General features: G+C 39.3%; 1 protein-coding gene across 9 annotated transcripts in view; it reads left to right on the top strand.

The window, feature by feature from the left end:
* The window catches only part of LOC143025334 (inactive dipeptidyl peptidase 10-like), a 147,068-nt gene extending 125,365 nt beyond the window's left edge, over positions 1–21,703 (top strand). For 7 of the 9 annotated variants that reach the window (XM_076184861.1, XM_076184835.1, XM_076184831.1 and 4 more), the window contains 12 exons: positions 2,541–2,593; positions 3,393–3,604; positions 3,884–4,035; positions 5,090–5,193; positions 5,902–6,025; positions 10,469–10,706; positions 11,499–11,748; positions 12,279–12,425; positions 13,079–13,255; positions 13,752–13,909; positions 14,585–14,790; positions 20,654–21,703. In XM_076184861.1, coding sequence (XP_076040976.1) covers positions 2,541–2,593; positions 3,393–3,604; positions 3,884–4,035; positions 5,090–5,193; positions 5,902–6,025; positions 10,469–10,706; positions 11,499–11,748; positions 12,279–12,425; positions 13,079–13,255; positions 13,752–13,909; positions 14,585–14,790; positions 20,654–20,779 — 1,947 coding nt within the window. In that variant the 3' untranslated portion in view covers positions 20,780–21,703. The other 2 variants (XM_076184881.1, XM_076184890.1) reach the window with 2 other exon arrangements.
* The last annotated feature ends 5,658 nt before the right edge of the window (positions 21,704–27,361 follow it).

The raw sequence follows: 27,361 nt of genomic DNA, 5'->3' as shown, positions 1-27,361 counted from the left end.
TATATGTAATATATATATATATGTAATATATATATATATATATATATATATATATATATATATATACATACATATATATATATGCAAAATAACCACAGGAGAAGTGAAACTTGTAGACAAGAAGTACTTTCGTATATTATATCTTCAGACTAAATGTAATATACGAAAGTACTTACTGTCTACAAGTTTCCCTTCTCCTGTGGTTATTTTGTATTTCTGTATCACGGTGATGTGATTGCTTGCATATATATATATATATATATATATATATATATATATATTATATATGTATATATATATATATATAGTATATATATATGTATATATATAATATAATATATATATATATATATATATATATATATATATATTATATATATGTACATATATATATATATATATATATATATATATACATATTTGTATATTTTCTCTTAGGCAGGCTTGGTTAAAAGCAACTGCAAATTCAGCACTGATCAATTTCTTCTTCAGAGTTTCCAACTTCCTGAAGGTATCCTTTATAGCAAGGGGTAAAGGAAAGAGAAGATTTCCTATTCCGGTCATTATTGACGTTTCGACTCTACCTGAGTCATTATCAAAATACAAAGATGGAACAAATGCAAGAGTTTATATATTAAAAAGATACAGAAAAACAGCCAATCACACGCTGTTTTTCTGTATCTTTGTAATATATAAACTCTTGCATTTGTTCCATCTTTGTATTTTGATAATGACTCAGGTAGAGTCGAAACGTCAATAATGACCGGAATAGGAAATCTTCTCTTTCCTTTACCCCTTGCTATAAAGGATACCTTCAGGAAGTTGGAAACTCTGAAGAAGAAATTGATCAGTGCTGAATTTGCAGTTGCTTTTAACCAAGCCTGCCTAAGAGAAAATTTACTCCCGCGGTATACAAACATATATATATATATATATATATATATATATATATATATATATATATATATATATATATATATATATATATATATATATATATATATATATATATATCATACATACATACATATACCAAGGCTTTTTCCCCCTTACAAGGGGGGTAGCCAAAAAGAAAAAGGCATAAAATCATTCCCACCCAGTCCATCCCTGAATACACTCCACACCCCTCCACCCTCCCTCTTATCTTATCACCTCCTGAATGACGGGTCATCCCTGCACCTTGTCCACTGCCCTGGGTCAGAAGCAGTGTAGCAAGACACAGCACATCCACAGCAAGGCCGCTTCATTTAATCGGCGACCCCCCTCTCCGTCCCCCCATTGCATAAAAGGAGAGGACGGGGAGAAATCCCTTCGGGCTGCGTCAAATTTTGCTCACACATACTACCTCACCCCCCATCCACACGCCCATTCCACCTCATGCTATCACAACATCATCTATATACAACCACTCTCCATTCATGGGGGGACGGAGAGGGGGGTCGCCGAATTTACGAAGCGGCCTTGCTGTGGATGTCCTGTGACTTGCGACACTGCTTCTGACCCAGGGCAGTGGACAGGATGCAGGGATGACCCGTCATCCAGGAGGTGCCAAGATAAGAGGGAGGGAGGAGGATGGAGGGGAGTGGAATATATAGGAAATGGAATGGGTGGGAGTGGTTTCTAAGCCTTTTTCTTTTTGGCTACTCCCCGCGTAGGGGGAAAAATCCTTAGGTATATGTATGTATATATATATATATATATATATATATATATATATATATATATATATAATCATACCAATACGCGTTATCTCACATATAATTGAAAAAGAGACAGGTAGTGAGTTTCAATAACATAAGGAAAATCTATTTGCTCGACAGATTTGCTTCAACATTTTTCTATTCTTTAGCGGATACCATGACTGCCACCTCCATTTTTAGTTTTATTTAGTTTTCACTCACTTTCTATTATCATTTCGTTCTTCTCTTTTCCTTATCCTCTTGCTTCTCTCCTCATCTTCTTCTGACACTTAATTCAGGTCTCGTCAGGGATTGCCAAGGGCGTATAAATCAGGGTCTAATAGAATACTGAGCAACTCTTTCTCGCGAGCGTCGTTTTCCCCCGAACGTCGTGTTGGCGCCAACTGACGTGCCAAATGTCGACATTGTTGTTGCGTTAGCAGAATTGTGGTACCTCATTCCAAGGAGAAAAGACGCTTAATCACGCTGGATGTCTGTGATAAAAATATTTGCTAACAGACAACTGATCACAGTTTCAATGATTTGTAAATAAGGCACAGCAAGATTTTTTTTTTTTTCGTTGTGGGCGATTTGCATGTAGGGAGGCACGTGTAGATTTTAATTAAATATTTCATTTCTTTTTCTTCTCTCTATCCTCCAATCTCTGAAAATAAAACTATAATTTCATATTATCTCTTGACTATTTACCAATCGTTGTAAAAAAAAAAATCCTAAAAAAGATCAATAATGAAATCTTTATCTAATTTTAAAGATAAACAATACCCAAGTTAGTATAAGGGCAAAGACCTACAATCCGTTTTCTATCGATGATAGCAATGACACCCCGTTTTCTGTTGACAGGGTCGATTTGACACGAGCACGGCACGCTACAGTATATATGATGTAGAATCAGAGTAAGTATATGGACTTCTTTCAGTTTCGGTGTCTGAAATTAATTAAAGTTTAATTTTATTTCAGAATTTACATAAAAAAGAAATATATTTTTAATTTCAATTTTTTCTATATACTTATATATTTATTTATTTACTAAATTATCTAAGAATTTATTCATTTCATCTCATTTTCTTCACTCACTAATATATACGTTAGACGATGGAGATGTATGTATATTTTTTATATAAAAACATTAGTAATTACTAACCTTGTTTTGTTGGTAAGACAGTTAAGAATACGTTAAGAAACTGGTTGAAGAGTCGTTTCGGTAACTGTATCAGGGCCAACGGGATGTGATCTTGGAGAACATATATATATATATATATATATATATATATATATATATATATATATATATATATATATATATATATATGTATATATATATATATATATATATATATATATATATATATATATATATATATATATATGTATATATATATATGTATATAAATACATATATTATGCATATATATATGTAATATATATATATATATATATATGTAATATATATATGTATATATATATATATATATATATATATGCATAATATATATATATATATATATATATATACAGTGTATATATATATATATATATATATATATATATATATATATATATATATATATATATATACAACAAACAAAAACAAATTCTATAACCCAATCAAAGAATAGATAAAACAAAAGTAAAAAAAAAAAAAAAAAAAACTGATTATGTCATGGTCCCCCTCTCCTCCTCCTCCTCCTCCAGCCACTACTTCCCGCTGAAGCTCCGCCGTCAGGATGTGGACCACCCGAGGTACCAGCACGCCTCGTGGGTGGGACAGAGGGGCGCCGCCCTCCTCGTGGTGGACCGGGCGGACCTCTTCTACTTCACGGACCCGACCTCACGCCCACGGAGGCTCACCCAGTCCGCCCGCACGGACACCTTCTTCAACGGCGTCCCCGATCTGCTCTACGAGGGTGAGTGCTGGGCGTGGGTAGGTGTGGGTGTGGATGGGCGTGGGTGTGTGGGTAGGTGTGGGTATGTAGGTGTTTGGTGGGAGTGTGCGGGTGTGTGTGTTGTAACGGACAGTACTTTACCAGAGAGAGAGAGAGAGAGAGAGAGAGAGAGAGAGAGAGAGAGAGAGAGAGAGAGAGAGAGAGAGAGAGAGAGAGAGAGAGAGAGAAAGAGAGCCTAAACCTTCCTTTACCCTGACGAAGTCTCTCCTCCTATTCCTCCTCCTCCTCCTCCTTCTGCAGAGCTGCTGGGTGGCCGCAAGGCCATCTGGTCCAACTGGGATGGGACGTGCATCGCCGTCGCCTCCTTCAACGACTCCGAGGTCAACCAACTGCCGGTCTTGAGCTACTCCTCGAGCCGCTACCCGTCGGTGGTCACACTCAGGTATCCTGACGTAAGTACTTGGGAGGCCCTACAAGTCCTCAGGCTCTTAACTGGTAGGCCATCTGAAAAATATATATAATTAAATAAATAAATAAAATAAATAATTACATAAATAGAATAAAATACACATAAATAAATAGATAGATTAATAAATTAATTAATAAATACATAGATAAATACACATATATAAATAAATAGATAAACAGATAAATAAAAAATAAATGAATGAATAAATAGATGAGTAGAGTAAATAAATAAACTAAATAATTACTTAAATAAGATAAAAATAAACAAATAAATAGTTAAATTAATAAATTAATTAAGAAATAAGTAGATACATAAATACACATATATAAATAAATAGATAAACAGATAAAAAATAGATGAATGAATAAACAAATGAGTAGAATAAAGAAATAGAATAAATAAATTAATAAATAATGAATAGATAAATATAAATTAATTAATCAAATAAACAGCCCTTATGAACGCTTTCTTCCTTATAAGGTGAATGTTATCTACGCTTCTAATTCAACTGATCTAGCTTAATAGTCTGTCTATCAAATCTACTGGTAATTTTCGTAAATATAGCCGAAAAAGTTAGTTAAAATCTGCTTTATAATGGTATAAATATTTCGTCAGTATTTGTGACATTTTATTTCTAAATTTACGTCCATTGATTGTGTTTATTAATAAATCAGTCTTCCAGGGAAAGACATCTTGGAGCGATATGACGTCATAACGCTGTAGGCAATGCGACAGATTTTAATTCGAATAACGGTTTTTGTTCAGTAATATTGATCAAAATAAAGATACCCCACAAAAACATCAATGATAATAACGACAACTTTGTATTGTTCCTGTTTGCAAATACTTTAAAAAAATATATATATATATATACATCTATACCTAGATGACCGATGAGAAATAGCACACAGTTGACATTGAAACTATTTTTCTATTTATTTATTTATTTATGTTTTTATTTATTTATCTAATTAAAAACTTATTTATTTATGTATTTATCTACTTATTTACTTTTTTTCTTCGATGTACGGGCGCAGATCGACTCCCGAATTCCCAGCGTTGAGGTGTGGGTGTACAACGTGACGGAGGACCTGTTTCCCCCGATGATGACCCGGCTTCTTCCGCCGCAGCCCATCTCAGGGTAGGTAGGTGCGGTCCTTCAAGAGGTGGGTACCGGCCACAGGCTCATTAACACTTAATCCATTTCCAGACAAGTACTTAAAAAAAAACTCTACACGCTTTTTTATCGTTATTTTTTAAGAAATTGGAATATTCTGTTACATCCAGAAAGTAACAGAGAACTATAGAAAATGCATAATAATAATAATAATAATAATAATAATAATAATAATAATAATAATAATAATAATAATAATAATAATAATAATAATAATAATAATAATAATAATAATAATAATAATAATAATAATAATAATGTTAAGCGTAATCATAATCATATTAATGATGATAATGATGATTATGATAAAACATCAATAACAAAAATAATGATAATAATAATGATAGGAATAATAATAATAATAATAATAATAATAATGATAAAAACAATAATAATGATGATGCTAATAATAATAACAATAATAATAACAACAACAATAATAATAATGATAATGTAAAAAATAACAAAATAATAATAATAATAACAATAATAAAAATATTCACTACAATTCATGCAAATCATATCAAACCAACTCCAAGTGTATAAAATACGGAACAAAAAACGGACAAACCATTTGATGACAAAAAAAAAAAAAAAAAAAAAAAAAGGCTTTCCTTGCGAACGATGAATGACTTACAATCTCTTTCCTCCCTCTTTCGACGCCTCCCTCAGGGAGCACTACCTAGTCGACGTGGGCTGGGTGACCGACACACACATCTGGGTGTCCTGGAAGTCGAGGGACCACAGCACGGCGATCCTGGCCAGCTGCGAGGCCCCTGAATGGGACTGCGAAGTGGTGAGTATGACATCCACAGTCCCCATTCACGATGCGATCGGGTCGCATTCGATCAGATTGGATCGTGAATGGTGTCGGTCTCGGCCTCAAAATCAGATCGTATGAAGGACATAATATGAATTTTGAAAGGAACCTACATGCATATATAGTTTTTATCTTAGTGTATTGATAAAATTATAGTATATAACATAATACATTATACAATTTTCTTAAACTTTGCGTGGTCCTGTATCCAAGTCGATCCACGAATTATACTGTATATGTCCCCTTAAAGACAGATACCCTCTATAAATTACAGTAAAGATATCCTATATGTGTACCATACAGACTTATCTAAGACATATAGACATATCTAAACCGTACAGATATATCTAAACCTAGTCAAATATGCAGAAAAAATTATTTATATGTACCGCTAATATATTCACATATTATATTCATACATCAAAACCATTTCCTCCTTATTAGATGGGTGGACAAGCCATGTTCCTACTCTTCACCCATACATACATACATACATACATGCATATATATATATATATATATATATATATATATATATATATATATATATATATACATATACCCAGGCTTTTTCCCCCTTACAAGAGAGGTAGCCAAAAAGGAAAAGGCATAAAATCATTTCCACCCATTCCATCCCTGAATACACTCCACACCCCTCCACCCTCCCTCTTATATGAGCACCTCCTGGATGACGGGTCATCCCTGCACCTTGTCCACTGCCCTGGGTCAGAAGCAGTGTCGCAAGACACAGCACATCCACAGCAAGGCCGCTTCATTAAATCGGCGACCCCCCCTCTCCGTCCCCCCATTGCATATAAGGAGAGGACGGGGAGAAATCCCTTCGGGCTGCGTCAAATTTTGCTCACACATACTACCTCACCCCCCCCCCCGCCCATTCCACCTCATGCAATCACAACATCATCCATATACAACCATTCTCCATTCACCCCTGTCTTCTGTCCTCTCCCGTCCTTCCTCAACAGACATTCCCCTCTTCCCCAAAGCCCCCTTCACCCCATCCATCCACCTCATCCTGGGACGTCCCCTCATGTTCACTCCCTCCACATCTGCCTTCCATACCTCTTTTACTAGTCTTTCTTCACTCATGCTTTCCATGTGTCCAAACCATCCTAATACTCTTTCATCAACCCTATCTCCCAGCTCCTTTTCCACCCCTGTTCTCCTCCTCACCTCCTCATTTCTCACTCTATCTAGCCTAGTAACCCCCATCATACTTCTCAGACATCTCATCTCAAACACATTCAAACTCCTTCTCTCTTCTTCTCTTATGTTCCATGTTTCTGCCCCATACAGTGCTGTTGGCACAATCACTCCTTCATACAGTCTCCTCTTAGCATCCATTCCCAAATGTCTATTCCTCATTACACTCTTTAATCCACCAAGGCATTTACACGCTTCTTTCAATCTACATTCTACCTCCACCTTCACTCCACCTTTTCCTGCCACATTTGCACCCAAGTATCTAAAACTATCCACTTCCTCCAGTCGCTCTCCCTTAATGCTCACTTCCAGTCTACTGCCACTTTCACCCCTTGTACATCTCATCACCTTACTTTTACCCACATTTATCTTTAGCTTTCTTCTATCACATACTCTCCCAAACTCTGCCACCAACCTCCTCAATCCCTCCTCCGATCCTGCCACAAGCGCAGTGTCGTCCGCAAACAACAGCTGGCTCACCTCCCACTTTTCTCCATTTTCTTTAACCATCTCCAATCCCTGACCCACTACCCTTGCATTTACCTCTCGTACTACCCCATCCATGTATAAGTTGAACAGCCAGGGCGACATAACGCATCATTGATGACCTCTACCTGTCCTAAATCCACACTGTTCCTCACCAATTACTCCTTCTGTTCCTCTCATCCTCTCAATCAAGATCCTCCCATAAGCCTTCCCAACTACACTTAACAAGCTAATCCCTCTGAAACTACTACATTCACACTTGTCCCCTTTTCCCTTGTAAAGAGGAACTATACAGGCACTCCTCCAGTCCTCCGGCACTCTACCCTCTCTCCAGCAAACATTAAATAGCCTCACCAACCAGTCCACCATCACTGTACCTCCCTTTTTCAGACATTCTGCATGGCATCCATCCACCCAACGTGCCTTACCTGCTTTCATCATCTTAACAACTGCCTTCACCTCATCCTTCCTTATTCTCCTCCATTCTCCTCACTCATCACTCTCATTTTCTTCGCATTTCCCAATGCAGCTATCTTTCCTTCCCTATCCTCCTTCACATTTAGCAACTCTCTAAAACATTCTGCCCATCTTCCCCTTACTGCCTTCTCTTCCATTATCATCTCTCCATCTGCACCTTTTACCTTTTCTTCTCTACTTGATTCGCCTCCTCTTCCTCTCTTAATTTGTTTCCAAAACATCTTTTTATTACTTTCAAAATTTTCTGTCATACTCTTACCCCATTTCACATCTGCTCTCCTCTTTGCATCCTTTACCTTTTGCTTTACTTCTCTTTTCTTTTCTTTGTACCTCTCATATGACTCCCTCGTCCTATTTTGTAACCAATCTGTGAAAGCTCGCTTCTTCTCCTCTACAACCTTCTTTGTTTCCTCATCCCACCATTCACTACCCTTTCTTCTATTTCCCCCTGTCCTTCTTGTTCCACACACCATCCTTGTACACTTTATGACTCCCTCCTTGAACCATCCCCATTCCTCCTCCACACCCAGCTCTACTCTATCCTTTACTCCCTCCCACTCCTCCTTCAGCTTCTTTCCGTACTCCTTCTCCTTTTCCTTTTCATTCAAAGAGTTCACTCTAAGCACCTCCCTACCTTTTGTCCCTTTCCTCTTTCTCCATCTATCCTCCACTCTCAACTTACCTTCCACCAAAAAATGATCTGATATTCCCCCACCCTCTCCCCTTAGCACATGTACATCCTTAACTCTTCCTATCATAATCCTATTTACCACTACATAATCCATTAGCGCTCTATCTACCACCCTTCCCTCCACCACCCTCTCCCATGTGTACTTATGCTTGACTTTCTTCCGAAACACTGTATTTGCTATCATCAACTCTCTTTCTAGACACATTTCCACCATCAACTCTCCACTACGATTCTTTCCTGGAACTCCACATTTCCCAACCACTCCATCGATTGGACCATTTACTACCCTAGCATTAAGGTCTCCCAGTACTATTACATTGATATTTCTTCCTAAATCCTCTATGCACTCATTTAAATCTATCCAAAAGGCCTCCCTTTCTTCTACAATCTTCTCACTGCCAGGCCCATATGCACTTACAAAGACCCACATCTCCTTTCCCAGTTTCACCTTCATCCACATTATCCTTGAGGAAACCTCCTTCCACTCCACTACCCGTTTACCTATCTCTTCACTTACTAGAATAGCCACCCCTTCCCTCCCTCGCCCTCTCTTCACTCCTGATAACCTCCCACTTACACTCCCAAACTTACACTCACCCTTCCCTTTCAACTTAGTTTCACTCAAAGCCAACACATCCATCTTTCTTCTCACAAACATACTACCTATCTCTTCCCTTTTACTCTCATCTGTACCACATCCACGCATATTAAAAGACCCAAACCTTAGGGTGCTGGTCCGAGAACTTCCAGACCCTCTTATGCCTTCTCTTTTTTATTTAGGAATGTCCCCTGTGGGGCTACAAGGAGAAGGATGCCTAGTCCCAATCCCCGTCCCTTTCTTCTCGCCTCTTACGATCCAAGTGGGAATACTTGGTGGTAGTATTCTTTTCTCCCACCACAGGGAATTCCCCCACCACAGAAAAAGAATACTCAGAGAAATGGTACAGGACAGCAACAAGGGGTTGGGGGACAGCATAACGGTGGGACAGTCGTAGTATAAAAGTGTCATCATTTCTCTATGAACAGAGTTTTCCTCTATCATAGACAAAATGATGTGTGGCTCTGGTCCGTAGGGGCGCCCCATATAGACCCTAAAGTATCAACTGCATGCTACTTTGCCACAATAACAAGCAGCCAATACCCCAGACGGGGTATATATATATATATATATATATATATATATATATATATATATATATATATATATATATATATATATGCAACAGTAATCACATAAAACACGTGAATAAAGATTTATGCTTGTAACCACGAGGAAAATAAAGATCGGAATACTGAACGTTTTCGTCTATTAAGACGTCTATTAATAGACGAAAACGTTCAGTATTCCGATCTTTATTTTCCTCGTGGTTACAAGCATATATATATATATATGTATACATGTATATATATACATACATATATATATATATATATATATATATATATCAAAAATTTATTAAACAGTTAAATAAATAGACAAATAAATGAATATTAAAAAAGAAATAAAAAATCGACCTACATGCTCCTCCTGTGCGGCCTTCCAGGTCCACAACAACCACAAGGAAAGCGGCGTGTCGCCGGCCGTCCGCGGCGTCGTGTGGGCGGAGCCGTGGGCGGCGTTCCCGTGGGCGGCACGGACGCTCGAGGGGGCCTGGCACCAGCACGTGGCCCTGGTGGCCAGGCGGGGGGCCCGACACGCCCCGGTGGCCCTCGAGAAGTACCACGTGGACCGGGTCCTGGGCTACGACAGGGCAGAGAACGTCGTCTACTTCCTCGGATCAAGTAAGTGAACGAACTGAGTTCGGGGACGTCTCCTGCAGGTGTCGGGTGTTCTTATCCTATTTCTTTTTATTTATTTATTTTTATTATTTTATTTATTTATTTATTTTATTTATCTATTTATTTATTTATTTACCTATTTTATTTATTAATTTATTTACCTATTTTATTTATCTATTTATTTACTTATCTTATTTGTCTATTTATTTACTTATTTCATTTATTAATTTATTTATTTTATTTATCTATTTATTTACTTATTTATTTATTTATTTATTTACTTATTTTATTCATTTATCTATTTATTTATTCTTGCGAACGTTGAGCCACTTCGTTGAAAGACTCAGAGACGGATGACGGCCTCGATGGGGTCCCGACCCCTTTCGGGTCCTCATTCCTGAGGGCTCCAACCCCTCCGGTCGCACGATCAATTCTTTTGTGTTGCCTGCTAGGGAGTATGAACATAGCATACTCAAAAATAAATAAATTTTTAATTCCACTTAATATATTTCACCAGGTCAACCACATGTCTCGTGCGTATATATATATATATATATATATATATATATATATATATATATATATGTGTGTGTGTGTGTGTGTGTGTGTGTGTGTGTGTGTGTGTGTGTGTGTGTGTGTGTGTGTGTGTGTGTGTGTGTGTGTGTGTGTGTGTGTGCACGTGTGTGTTTTTTTAACGGAAATAACGGGTCACAGGTGTTGTTGTTATAGACTAATATCTCACCAGCGCTTCTATCCTGAAGTCACCCTCGATCTCCTTCTCGCGTCCCCCGACAGACATCACGAAATCCCCTGGTCTCCAGCACCTCTACGTCGTCTCGACTCTGGACGAGAACGTCCGGTGCATTTCCTGCGTCCTCCCCCAGCAGGAAGGTCTCGGCTGCGAGACCGTCTCCGCCGAGGTCAACCTCAACATGACCCACGCCATCGTCTTCTGCAAGGGCGTCTACCCGCCCTCCACGCACCTCGTTCCCCTGCAGGAGGACCACGACGGGACGCTGGCGCTCCATAAGCAGACGAGTTTGAGGTAAGGAGGGAGGGTACCTTCTTCAGGAGACTTCTCCTGAAGGTTTGGGAAGACCCTTCTGCAGGAGGTTCCTCCGTCAGGTAGGTCGCGGGAGGAGGACGTTTGGACTAGACAAAGCCAGCCGAGGACAAGGAACCCAGTACAAATAGAAAGGTCCCAGACTTGGGTGTAAACACTTGTAAAGGTCAATTTTTTAGGTGTAAACACTTGTAAAGGTCCAATTTTTAGGTGTAAGCACTTATAAAGGTCCAATTTTTAGGTGTAAATATATTATAAATGTCCAATTTTTAGGGGTAAACACATTATAAAGGTCTTTTTTTTATATGTAAACACATTAAAAAGGTCCAAGTTCTTAGGTGTAAACACATTATAAAGGTCAAAATTTTAGGTGTAAACACATTAGAAAGGTCCAAGTTCTTAGGCGTAAACATATCACAAAGATCAAAATTTCATATATAAACACATCATAAAGATCCAAGTTCCTAGTTATACATGTTCCTCGATGCTCAACTTCGCCTTACCCCCCACAGGGAGGCACTCCATGACCTAGCACTGCCCGTGAGGCACGCCGTTGACGTGTCCCTGGCACCGGCCCTACACGCCGCCGTCACGATGACTCTGCCCCCTGGATGGTTCCCCGAAGACCCGACCAACTTGTACCCTCTCGTTGTTCAAATGTGAGTTCGAAAGGTTCTTCGAATATGCAGTCTTCCATACCTAAAGCGGAATGGAATTGTTTACCCGTGAAGAGGAGAGAATAGGATAGAAGTTAGATCGTTTAGAAGGGGTTTAGAGCAGTATTCGTAAAGTCCTTTTTCAGCCCCCGATGCCCCAAAGTTCAACTTCAAGTCAGTCTGATATCCCCCTCTCCAATACTAGCCCACTGCTCCCGAATTTTAACTTTGAATTTACTGTAAAGAAAGAGAAAACGGGATGGCTATGAACAAACAGCTAAATTCTATGGACTATTTTTTATTTTTATTTTCAATAGAGAAATGAATAAAGTATAGTTCTTACACAAAATATTTCCCAGGATGCCTTTTCGGATACCCTCAAGAAACGGTTTCGTTACCCTCGGGGGGGGGGGGGTCTTGAGGCACTACTTGAAAAACAGCTGGCCTAGATGAACCTAACCTATTCAATAGAAAAAAAAATAGATCTTTGAAACGAAAAAGAAAGAAAGAAATGAAAAATGCGTTTGCTTCAGTCTGGAATAACACCAATGGAACAATCAATTCCCATCAGAACAAATCATCCACGTCATCTAATCTCTCTCTTTCTTTCTTGACATGATCTATGGCATTTCATCTGACGACGACGACGACGACAGGGTTGGCCCTGGGCAGGAGGAAGTACCTAATGACAGCGAATCGTGGCACCTCGGATGGCCCGAGTTCTTGGCATCGGGCCACCAGGTGGCCCATGCCCTGGTCCGTCTATGGGGTGCCGACCCGTCCACCAGGGCGTCTGTCCACACGCTGGCGCAGTATCATACTAAGATCATCCAGTGAGTCTCCACTTCCCGTTTTCTGTGACACGATGATCCTCGGGTTTTTGTGCATATCCTACCCATTTTCTCTGTATTCACTTTTTTTTCTATTTGGTTTTCCCTTTTTCTGTCCTTTTTTTTTTTTTTTTGGTCTCTTCCTGTTAATCTTCTTTCTCGCTTGAGTTTCCTTTTTTTTTCTTTAGATTCCTCGTTTTGTGTCCTATTTCCTTTCATCCTGTTATCTTCTGTCTCGCTTTTTTTTTTTTTTTTTTTTTGTATGTCCCATTTTCTGTGTCTTCTCGTAAAGACTTCATTTTCTATTCTTCCTTTACATCCCCAGCATCTACCAAGGGTTGATATTCCTGCCGTATCATCCTTTACCCCACCACATATATGAAATATGAGAATCACGAAAACATCACCCAACCATACAAGAAAAATCTCCACCCCACAAGTAAACACAATATACCCCGTAGCGAATAATTAATCCGCCATTTTGTTCATCTCGTTCCAGGAAGCTCCTGGAGGACCACCACTACCTGGACAAGAACAACGTGGCCGTCTGGGGGGAAGGGGTGGGGGCGGCTCTCGCCCTCGACGCCTTCGCCTACGATCAGGACCTCATCAAGTGCGCCGCACTCATCAGTCCTATCACGGATTGGAGAGGCTACGGTAAGTGCCCCAAGAATCACTTGAAGGATCCTCGTTTCCGTGACCAAGAATTCCTCTTACCCGATGGCATGATTCAAGTGTTCGTTTCTGGATATTTTCAGACTTCCCAAGGATAGTGATAGGAATGGACAAAGTGTGCACGGGTACAAAAGCTGCCTATCTTTCAATTCCCGGCTCTTTTTTTGGGGCATTAAAGTCTCTGTGATTAAAGCAACGTTTACTATGATTTACAAGCACAAGAGCAGCCTAGTTTTCAATTCCCGGTTATTTTTTTTTTTTTGGGGGGGGCATTAAAATCTCTGTGATTAAAGCAACGTTTAATATGTTTTACAAGCACAAGAGCTGCCTAGTTTTCAATTCCCGGCTCTTTTTTTGTATTAAAGTCTCTCTTTACTTAAAGCAACGTTTACTGTGACTTATAAGCACAAGACCTGGATACAAATTCAGTAAATCATGCCAGCGTGCTGAAGGGTACTATTCTAATAATAGTGTAACTATTAACTCTAAAGTTATTGACGGTGCTCAAGCAGGCATTAAGATTTGCATCAAGTCTTACTCTGTCATCTGCCAAGTGATTTTGTTTAACTGGGGGGAACATGTAATCATTCTTACCTCCTTACCTGTTTTCAACCAAGTAAAGTTTCGTTTACTCATTGCGATGACCTCAATGTTTAGGATCTTACTGGTCTGAGCGTCTCCTCGGCACTGTGTCCAGCGATGGTATGAGCAGGAGGTACGAGGACAGCGACGCCCGTCGCCTGGCCTCCTTGCTTCCAGATCACAGGATCCTTCTCGCCCACGGGACGCTAGATCCCTCAGCCCACCAGTCCTTCCTACTGGCGCATTCGCTCACAAAAGAATCCGTTCACTTCAAGCATCTGGTGAGTATCGACTTCTGGTAAACCGATCCTACAGTTGTTTAGGTGAGTACAGGAGGTCCCGTCTGAAGATGGAAGGGGTTGGGTGGGTCGTGCCTACGCAAAACTCTGAGACACGTGTGGCGAGGCAATATATTCAAGAGTTCAGAACAGGTAAGTGAAATTTGACAGTCAGGGAAAGAAAGGCGAAAACCAAGGGAAACACAAAAGCCATTGGTTTAACCGGACATATTTCGACCCTGTTCTTGGACTAAGCACACACCTTTGAATGGATCTATTGCACCCAGGAGCGGTGACAGCAGAGAGGAAGAAAGTTTCTGATTCTTCGTCACTAGGAAAACACTGCACACTCATAAAAAACATACCACAGGAATGCAGGATCTATGAACTAAAGATCTTTGAACTCCAACTTTACTATAATGGTGTCAAATCGATCTCTTGTTGAAAAGAAAAGTCATCTTATGCGTTTGGAGTATTTTCAAAAAGTTAATTTAGACTAAGAAAGGTAGACAACAAGACATGATTATTTATGCATGAGTAATTCACTATGACTGTGTGTATATATGATCAGCCATGCATGAGCTTAGACAACTGCGCGCGTGTGTACATATGCATGTATGTGGGTGAGTTTGAACTGTGTATGCAATTATACAGCACATGATTACTTTAACTCAAGACTACTAAGAGTCAGTCTAACGCGGAAAAGGAGAAGGTAGGTGAAAATGATAACTTGTAAGTTTGTTTCTTGGTCCTCAGATTCAACTCTTGTCCATACTATATACAAGTAATTCATTTTGGCTGTTGCCATTATGACACATAGACATAACCTCAAGGTCTCCGCTGGCTATTTGTTATAATCCTGGTTTCACTCGCTTAATGTCCATGGAACTGTGTTTGCTTTAACTACATTTATGTTACCTGCATTTATTATCTTTTTTATCCTGTGGCCTACTCTACTCCTGGGATGGACACTGGGATGCACTGTCTGCTTGTTCATTTTGCACTCAAGACTTGGGACCATTGTTACACTGTGCGCTACGTTGTATCTTTCTGTCACTGTTCTTGTGGTTTTGCTTCTTCGGCCATTTTTGGATGGTAGTATTGTCACCCATATTATCCAGTTCAGGGATTAAGTTCCCGACGGAAGTATATTTCGGCGGTGACAGAGGATAAGAGATGTTTCTCTATGAACTGCAAAAACATTTCTGGTCTCTGCTTCGGCCTCAGCTCTTGGCCTCTTGTTGGCCTCTTGTTGCAGACTCCTCATCTTCTTTGGAATATTTCCCAAACTTCGAAACATTGGTAAATTGTTTGGTTTACAACAGATCTCGAGAATTAAACAGACAAGTACGCGCGTGCGCACACACGCACACAAATACAAATAAGCACGTATGTACATGGGCACATATACACATGTATATGCGGTTGAAAGGGTGTTAATACAGTATCACAATTAGGAAGGTATAATGTAGTAACACATTTGTGAAATGAGACTTATTGACCCTCGGAGAATGAGATAAGATGGACAGAAAATCTGTATATTTCGACCACTATCTGTTGTCCTCTTCAGACAACAGATAGTGCTCGAAATATACAGATTTTGTGTCCATCTTATCTCATTCTCCGACAGTGGGTTAATAAGTCTCACAGTATTCACAAGTTATGTATGACTTACATTTATCTCTTACCTGTTTTACCATCACGACAGAATACACAGATCTATTTTTGCATTTCTAGATCCATTTCTCCTATCAACTTCTATTATTTGTAGTCTTCCCAGACTTTAGGTTCTTTTCGAGAAGATTAGCGTCCCGCAGGGGAGTTTAGTACACAAAAAAACGGGGCGCCAGGTAAAACTGGAGTGCGGCGTTGTGTCCATGTGCCCACCGAACCGGGGAGACGCACAATGTGTGTTAAGGGAAGCTCACGTTACCTAATCTACACGCCTCAGGATTTTTTTTCTTGGTGTGTGTGTGTGTGTGTGTGTGTGTGTGTGTGTGTGTGTGTGTGTGTGTGTGTGTGTGTGTGTGTGTGTGTGTGTGTGTGTGTGTGTGTGTGTGTGTGTGTGCGTGGACTCCCGCTCATCTTAGTTCCTCATGGATGACGGGTCATCCCTGTATCACATCCACTGCACTGGGTTAGAAACAATGCAATAAGATACAGCACATCCAAAGCAAGGCCGCTTCACTTAATCGATGACCACCTCCTCTCCGTCCCCCCATGCAAAATAAATAAATAAATAAATAAATAAATAGATAAATAATCAATAAAATTGAATAAGATAAAAAAAAGACTGGGAGAAATCCCTTCAAGCACGAGTCCCACAGAAAAAAAAATCTTGAGGCGCTATTGGGTTGCATGCACACTACGTCACTTCTTTTCTGGCGTCCCGTTTCTGCCTTCTTCAGCGGCGTTAGGGAGATGTGATTGTCCTCCGAGCTCCATGCACTCCCGTGGAACTTGAGAAGTATGAAAAATAGTCCTACAACAGCCTGCAGTGAGAATTCCCCCTCAAGATTTCTTGCATTCCGTATCTAAGTACAAAGTCCACATTTGTTTACATTCACTCACATCTAGCCCGTTGCCCTACAAGATTAGTCACCCGACTGGTTGCAACGGCAAACTTATTTGTTCATTCCCTATGCTGATTTTTGTACGACAGGTGAATCCAAGACCGTGGTGAATCACAAACACACACACGCATACACACACATAAAACAGGAAGAAAAAAACACCCAGCACAGCTTTGTCGGGAAGAGAGGGGTAAAAACACTCACCTAGTTTTTGTCCAAATGTATATAGTAATAAGGCGGCATCACAATGAGCCAACTTTTGTCCACTGCTGTCCATTTGAACGGATGAAAGACTTTTCGCCTAGGCATCCTCTTTGACTTTTCTGACAAAATCTAAACAGTGTGGTGATTAACTCCAGATTATTGCCAAGTCTCTTAAAATATATGTGAAAAGTTATATGGGGGACCCGAAGAAGACAATATAAAGTCTAAAGGGCCACTTGCACGGTCAAACCGTTTGTTAACAAGTCTTTGAAGTGATATTTCAACGTGTGAATGGAGCATTTGGTTGTCATAAACGTTTGACAAACTATTCGACTGTGTAAATGGTCCTTAAGTCACTCGGAAGTCAAGAGAATCGATGATAGCCGACAAAACTTCACTCGACGTGATGCCACTTTACATGTACCCCCCTTCCCATGCTTTAGCCAATGTCCCAGTGGGTTGGACCACCACAAGTAGTTCTCATGTAGCAGTGCTTTGTAGTCATCTGCTTGTGTTTAACTGATGCACCCCGTGTCCTTCGTTAGGTCTACCCCGACGCGTCAGGTGGACTTCTTCAGTCAAGTCCTCACCTTCATGCTGAGTTGAATGCTCACCTGCTTGGAGGAAAGTGCATCAAGAGTATGCTTCGATGACTCCCCGGGACATAAATCTAGGGGGTAGGAGTATCCCATCCTTCAACAAATCTCCCCAAGCTCTCCAACACCCATTCAGAGTCCCCGGATGATCTGTTCTGACCGCCCCGTCCCGTCCCCAGGCTTATATGTTCTAACAGACTCGAGGAGATGTTAGTGATGGGGTTGTTGATAGTGATAAGGTGTGAAAATGATGGAGGTACCAAGATGATGGCACCCCAAAAAGAAAGAGAAATGAAGTTACAGTTAATTGTAATTTTCAATTTTGCCCCTAAGTTGTTCGAGTATCCCTCCCACCATATTTTGAATCCATTTTTATTTTCTAACGTTACTTGGAGGTATGCAATTCTTCCCTGGTCCCTTCCCTCCCTCTCTACGGGCGTCTTCATAATGGCCACAAAAATCTTAACGTTTACAAGTTGTCGCAAACATTTGCATCTCTCACGCATGTTGTCAAACATAATAAGCAACATCACAACCACTTCCATTCACATGATATACGTGATATTTAAAGTACACATAAACAGTTGTAGAATTGCTTATTCTCTATGGCATAGTGATAAGAGTTAACAAACATTGCTGACGACATCTCGCTAACGTTAGCAATTTTGTGGGTACCATGAAGACGCCTCAATGCATTTCTTTCCTTTGGGTCCTTTCTCACGTGAAAATCGACACGATCCTGGATCTCGCGAATGATCGTTTGTTCTCTTAAGCCCTTGTCATACTTAGGCGATTTAAGTGAGTTCGTTTGAGTAATAACGACTTAGGTTACAATCCTTTATTTTTCGAATCTCCAAATGTCAAATCACCTCTGCGCCATACAGTGAGAAGCTGAATGTCGACAATCTTGATTTTGTAACCAGAGTTTTAGCCAATTACCAAGGCAACTAACACAGGCTGCTTCACTGTGCACCATCATGACAGGTCAACTTTCCCCTCCTCTATTCTCTCCTGATCGACCGATGGAAAATAGACTCAAAGGCGTGACTGCCAATTCATCGCCTGTCGAAAACGACAGATTAAAATTATAATTTCTTTTTATTCGTCGAATTTAGAGCTCAAACGTGAATGTAACTTGTATCCCCTTAAATCAATCGCCATGGTACTTAGGGCAGTAGAAGATGGGTGAATGGTATTCAGAGGTATGGGGTGTTCCCTGGCCGACTAGATCAAGAGTGAAGCAGCCTGTAGGATGTCTTTTAGAGCCAGGTACTGCTGCAGAAGGGGACGTCGAGGTAGCAGACCGTACGTAATATGTTGTAGGTATTTAGAAGATTTTTTTTTATGTATATAGAAAGGTTCTAGTTGAGCCGACGATATTTTCGATCTGGAATTAACTGGAATGCCCCCCGAGAGTCCTGCATGTTGTATGCTGATGCTAACTTTCGCTTTTAACCGAGGGTTAAATGACTTTTTTATTTACAGTTTCGACAGGCAATTTCTGCCTCTTTTTTTTTTTTTTTTTTTTCTTTTTTGCTCGCCACTATTTTCAGGGTAATTTAGAAACGCAAAAGCAGAACATGACTTAATTGTACCTTTTTTTCTAGGATATTTTTTTTAACTAGATGATAAAAAATGTAGCATACGTTCGTTGCACGATATTACTGTAGGACTGCTATAAAAATATAATAATTATTTACAATAATCATAACAATGATGATCAATTAGATAATAGAAGCTTAAGATGGTACAAGAAGACATAAGAAACCATCGACAAACTGTAGGTTTTCTGTTTAAAAAGGCCTAAAATTTTCGGAAAATATGCTCAATTTTTTTCATATCCACCCCTCCATCTTAATAAAGATGATACCTTCAGTACGGAACCCCATCCACGATACGATCATGTCTTGAGGCCAGATCTGATCGGATCCGATCAGATTGGATCCATACACGATCCAATCTGGTTGGATACGACCCCATCTGTCCGGCGGTCTGAAGATCAGATCGTACCGTGGGTGGGGTCCTTGTGGGCGATTGAAAACGAAAGGGCAAGCAAAAGTGGAAGTATTTTTCTTTTAGACCCAATAGACTTCCTGGCATGTTATCCATCCACTAAGAATATATTTAGTATATTTTCCGGAGGCAATTGTATAATAGATTAAGATAACCCTCATCTTGTTTCTGATCCCCTAAGGCAAATGGTCTACAGAAAGGAGGTTAGGCAACTACTCCTCTACCGACGTCATATGGTCGTCCATACCTCTTGTAACGGGACCTCACACCCTGGCCCCCCTTATAAGTTTTAAGCCTTATGCCTGGATTTTTTCTATTTTATTTTATTTTATTTTCGTAATTTTCATAATCTATTGTCACACCTCCCTTCTGTAGACCGGGCCCAACTTTACACGACTTCCGTTGGGGACACGGTTTTTTTACCAACTGTCTAGTTAGACGGCACTAACCCCCTTTTCCCGTCTATCACGTCCTCTTCAGGTGTACACAGAAGAATCAAGAACTATAGAAAACCACCGACACCATCTTATCACTGCCCTCAGCGCCTTCCTCTTCTCCCCTTCGTGCTTGCACGACCCTCTCATTTACGAAGAAGAAAGAGGGTAATGCGCCTGAGATAGACGGACTCGCGTTTCCAGCCTCGCCCGTGCCGCGCTGTGACCCGATGCATGGATTGCATCAAAACAAGTGCGGTGGAAGATTTTATTCGGTTTTAAGGAGTGCAAGGAAAGGGGGGCCACACCTGAATGAGGTCTTGTCCGAGCGAGACCCCACCCCCAGTCCTCACTCCACAGAAAATGAATTAAATCGAAAATCGCGCTGATTTTGGTGCGAGCGCTATGCACAGGGTACGCTATTGACGGTACAAGATTCAAAGGGAACAGAATACGCCTCAACTGCCACCTTTGCCCCATTAGCTCGGGTATCAGTGGGGGCTTAAGGCGGCCGTTGGGAACCGTCCCAGGGCTTCAATGAAGCCAAACGTACAACGCAGTACATGTACAGTGTCTTTATGTACAGTGAGACGCCAAAATGTCGGTTGGAGATTGTAATGCGACATGACGTCATAGCGACTGAAACAGTTACGAAGTGAAGGTAAAATTTAATAAAGTTCCCTGGGTAGTTTGTTGATCTATGATTCATTGAACTTTGATAAAAAAAATGTTCAATTGACAAGGACATATGAACATTTCAAGTGTAATATTACGGACAAAGCATGATCATTGACAAATATTTGTTGAATCAGACGTGAACGTCAAAGTATATGCAAGTGAATCATATTATACAGTACAATACCCTATTCTTCCAACTCTCGTCTATGCAAAAAATGTAAATAAAATTATGCAATATTTGAACTTTTGGTTAAGCTTAGATAATCTAGTTATCACATCACACTGCTGTAAATACGGTTATGAAACTTGTTAAACTTTAGACACTAGAAATCTATTCCATATAAGTTCCATGTAAATTGTAGGACAGATTATGTAAAATAAGAATACGTATACAATATATATATATATATATATATATATATATATATATATATATATATATATATACATATATATACATATGTATATACATATGCATACATATATATATATACATATATTTATATTATACATATATGTATATATATACATGTATATATATATATACATACATACATACTGTATATATATACATATATATATATATTGCTGTCAATACGCATTGGTGTTCTAACGAAGTTTGCCGGACAAGGAGAGGCGACTGCTGCCCGATCTCAAAACCCCGATATAACAACCGTGGCTCGCCGACTCCATTCAATTTTGAACGCCATAATGCATCTAAAAAACACGACGAAAAAATACACCAAGTAAATAAATAAATAAATAATGAATAAACAAATGGAAAAAAAATCAATAACAGCATGCATCATGACAATGCAAGAAAATCTTGCACGACGTTCGGTCAATGCGATCGAGCCAGCCAGCATCACTCCAAAACAATCAAATGCCCCTCACTGTTGATTCTCCTTATCGTCTTGTTTACACCTGCACTGTTACATTATGCATTTGAAGTTTTATCATCCTGATTACTCCTTTTATTCCACTGTTGCCCTTGTACACCTCCTTGTTATTTTTGTAATAAAATGTTTAGATTATACACATGCTTTCATTGTCGTTTCCTTTAATGTTCTGCAAAATATGACAAAACGGGATGCGACTGACGCCTTTGATATGAATCTCACACACCATGACAAAATAAATAAATAAATGAATAAATAAATACAATAAAAATGAAAGACTATTATTTGTTTATGTTTTGTTATCATTTGTCTGTCTGATTTTCATTTATTATTAATTATATGTTCAATTTATTATTATTTACTATCTACCTGTTTGTTTATTATCTAACTATACCTATGCATTTATTTATGTATCTTATTTGTTATTTACATTATTATAGTTTTTATTTATTGTTTTATTATTAATATGATTTTTTTTTCGCATGCGACCTAGATATGGATCAAAAGGTCTCCTGTCGGCATGCTCCGCCTTTGTAATCCTTTGTAAACAAATAAACAAAAGTAAACACATAAATAGATGAAAATAAAGAGTACTGATATAATAAATATCTACAACTAGCACAATATCTAATAACAAGTTAAAACGAAATTGCTTAAATAATACTACCTACCATCTTCAAAAACTATCAACGTCCTCACCACCCGGATCTTGTATATTTGTCAACTTCGACTGCATTTTTTCACATAGGCGACTACTCCCTATTATCATAAACTGGACTACTACAAGATGATCTTTTAACTCCAAAATGCTCGCGTCATTTTTTAAAACTATCTCATGGACAGATATATCAAATGGGTATATATATATACAACACAAATAAAACCCAATTACAAATAGAAAACAACGAACAGGTAGATTAATGGTGTGAAGGAGAAGCAGGTGGGGGAAGAAATAGTGACAGTCAAGACAGTTGTATCGAATTTGCACGAGAGAGACCACAGGTAAGGAAGCTGTCACAATGTTATAAAAAAAAAAGTGTCTTGATATGTTCTTACTTGTATGATTGTAATCTACGGTAGTTACATGCCTTATATGCAAGAAAGTAAAATATATATTTCTACTTATACACAACGATGTTTTTTCAACTCAGTATTTTCCGAATTTTAATATACGTAATAATGAATAAACAAATAACCATGCCTAATACAAAATGTCCACATCCCAAATTCAGCTGAAATCATCGTCTATCTTCGCCGATTCCATGGCTTGTTTTCATTACGATTGTGGTAGTCTATTGAAATTACGATATTTTGCGCGATCATAGTAACCAATTATTCGCTATTTCATAGTGTCTGCAGAACTTTAATTCACCAATTTAGTGTTGTAGTTGCACGAAAGAAGGTTCCAAGGTGTTCATATTATACCTCTAAACCAGAACTGTGGAAATGGAATGTCTGCGTCCCTCTGCGCAAACTGGTGTAATTTTCGCGCTGAAACTCAGAGATGAAGAAAAATGGAGAGCGACTTATGGCAATCCAGGGCTCTTAAAAGTCCAAGCCTTTTCTGACAGACACGATTCTCTCGGATTTCACAATGCCATCAAAGCTATATACGGTCCCACAGAGCGAAACATCACTCCAGTGTGATCAAATAGGGTGTTGTCCTAAAAGAAAATAAACAAATCCTTGACAGATGGGCGACGCACTTTGGCAATCTTTTTAATCAACATAACTCCATCGACCCTAGCATCTTGGACCAACTATCAGAGCTACTCACGATCACAGTTGTCGACTCCCTCTAGAACAGTGGTTCTTAACCTGTGGGGAATTCCCCACTGGTGGGGAATGGCGGAGTTGCCAAGTGGGGAATGACCGGTCGGACAGAAGAACCACTGTCTTTTTTTTTTAATCGATGTGTTTTTGTTTCTTTTTGTTTGTTTCTGGTGTCTTCTTGTTGTCAAATTAAGTGCCGTAAAATGGCACAAAAAAGCAAAGCGTATATTTACGTACTAAACACTGCATGGGTTAAAATCGAATTTGTCAAAGACCGATGCTGTGGTGGGAAATGGAGAGTTGGCTCACTAAAAAGTGGGGAATTGGAGAAAAAAGGTTAAGAACCCCTGCTCTAGAACAACGTTTCTCAACGTTTTTACCCTTGCGTAACCTTTAAAATAAATTGCATGTCTCAAGGAACCCCTGCGCAAAAAAATATATATATATATACCATATCTTTCTCATTTCATTTTCATCGTAATAATAGGTTAGATAGGATGATGTCTATATTACATTATTACAATAACCAAGAATATATCGTGCATGTTTAATTATATTACGCATATAAATTTAAATAAAAAATCAAAAGTGCATTAGCTTATCTCACTTGTTCTCGCGGAACCCTTAGGGAAACGCTACTCTAGAATCTGCAGACACTACAAGCTGTAAACAGTCTCAGGAATAACAAAATTACAGGTCCAGATGGCTTGCATTCTAAGATCCTAAAAAAAAATATGGTTATCTTCTCCATCAACGACTCCACTAAAAGATCCTAGCAGTAGTGCTAGGCAAATACCGCTAATTTCAGTACCGGAATTACCGGTAAAAAAACAATGCCGTTACCGGTACTTTACCGGTAAAAGACTCGTGAAGCAGTAGTGACGTCCCAAGTTCGAGTCCCCTTTATGACTCAAATCTTTAAAGAAATTTCATCCTAATATGGTGTGAAGTCACAACTCAAGTTTTGTAACGTCGTCACTATAAAAATCCTGCCTGCATCACGAACGGTCGAGGGAAGCACCAACCTACCCCACATGCCTATCGGTGCTATAGGCAAAATGTAAAGGAAAAAAGTATATATATATATATTATATATATATATATATATATATATACATTATATATATAATATATATATATATATATACATATATACATATGGGTCTTTTTCGTTTGGCGACACGCGGAATTTTTCGATGAAACTTTCACAATTAATATAGTTTCGTATGCTGATTACAGAAATAGCATTAATTTTTCGAGAAATTAAAGAAAGTGCCGAAAAAACTGTTTTAATGGTAAAAATTTACCGAGACCTTAGCGGTACATACTCGCTTAATGGTAAAAGTTTACCGGTAAATTAGCGGGACACTGGTCCCGTCACTCAGTACCACCAAGCCGAGACGCGCTTACCGCTGAGTGTTATGGTATAGCTTATCGGTTAACGGAACCTTAACGGTACCAGAATTTTTACCGGTAAAGTATCGTTAAGGTTGTTACCGGTTTTACGGGTAACTTTACCGGTACCTGCCCACCACTACCTAGCAGTAACTGAAACAGTTCCCCAAGAATGGAAAAATGCTTAACACAATTACCATCTATAAGAAGAAAGGCGACAAGTCACTTTGTGGAAACGGCTATGGCATAATCTTTGTTGGCCACAGCAAGGAAGGCTCTTGCTCAAGTCATGTTTATGAGACTGACTAATTACAATGCAGATTGTCCTAATCGAGGTGCAGTGTGATTTCAGAAGAGACAAGTAACAGGCATGATTTTCTCTATACGCCAAATCCATGAGGATTCCCGTGAACAGAACCGTGATCTATACCTGGCCTTTATTGACCTAACAAAGGCCTCTGACACAGTCAAAAGCTTTTATGAGGGAATAAATGTCTGTGTACTGGCGGGAGAGAAAAAATCAGAGCCTTTTACTGTCGAAATGGGAATTAATTCGTCCTCTCAGAGTACGAAATGACAGAAAGGTCGAAGGCTATGTGACGTCATGTCGGCTTCGATGACGTCATCAACAGAAGTCTTACGCTTGCTTGCAGTGCTGACACCAGAAAGTGTTTAATGATGCCCCCCCCCCCACAGGACTCAAATTGACCTTTCTTCAGTACCATCACCCAGGGACCCTCTCCTACTTCTCCCAGTGACTCCACCCAAGAATTCCCATTGACTTCTCCCAGTGACCCAACACAAGAACTCCCATTGACCTCTCCTACGTCCCCCAGTGACCTCACCCAAGTACTCCTGATGACCTATCCTACATCTAATGACCTTACATTATAAGCAGTGCAGGTCAGCCTGCAGACATTATTTTCCACCTGATTTTCGTCTGCACCAGTCCCTCAAGATAGTGCAATTAGTCTTCTCACCCTGAAGAAGCCTCTGAGAGGCGAAAAACTCCAGTTTTTTTTATTTGTGTCAGCACTTTTATTGCACTGTTACATACACATATTATAATTGTTGGAATTCATCAGCACCTATCCCCCTTATAAGGGAGGTAGTCAAATCAAAAGGCATGTACCAACTCCTACCAATTCTATTCCCATCTACCACCCTTTCCTTCTTCATCTTAGCTTCTCTATGTATATTTATACATAAATATATATATAACTATCTTTATATCAAGGCCTTTTTCCCCTTTATAAAGGAGGTAGCCAAGTCAAAGAGGATGTATCAACTTGCACCCATTCCATTCCCATCCACCACTCTATCCTCTTTCATTTTAGCTCCTCATGGATGAAGGGCCATCCCTTTCTCCTGCCCACTGTCCTGGGTCAGAACCAATGCAGTAAGACACAGTACATCAACAGGAAAGCCGCTTCACTTAACCCGTGAGCCCCTCTCCTTTCCCTCATGCGGAAAATAAGAGATGGGGCGAAATCCCTTTGTGCTACATCAAAATATCATTCACATGTAAACACTCCCTCCAATCAATCACAGTATAATCTTTTAGTCATTCTTCACTCAGCCCTATCTCCTGTCTTTTCCCTTCCTTGTTCAACTGACATTTCCCTCTTCCTCAAACCCCCTTTAACCCATCTCTAACTAGGCTAATCTAACCTAATTCAAACCCGATGTAATCTAACCTAATTTAATGTAACCCAAGATCATAACCTATTCTAACCTAACCTAATTTGCAGAGCTGGGTGCATTACCACCGGACAGGTAACGAGTTACTGAAAAATCTGGGGTGCATATCCATCAATACATTACTGGTTTTAATTTCCTTACAGCTGTCACATTACTGCATCTGTGTGTATATATATATATATATACACTACTCTAGGGAAATTAAAAAATTTGTAACACATTGACAGAAATGCACTCCATCTTTTTTGGTAACACACTACCTGTCCGGCAGTAACACGCCCAGCTCTGTTAATTTGATCCAACCTAAC

This window comes from Oratosquilla oratoria, chromosome 1 (genome assembly GCF_046742065.1).
Source record: "Oratosquilla oratoria isolate Oo_2021 chromosome 1, ASM4674206v1, whole genome shotgun sequence".
NCBI lineage: Eukaryota > Metazoa > Arthropoda > Malacostraca > Stomatopoda > Squillidae > Oratosquilla > Oratosquilla oratoria.
Note: the sequence above shows the minus strand (reverse complement) of the source record. Positions and strands in the feature narration are given on the sequence as shown.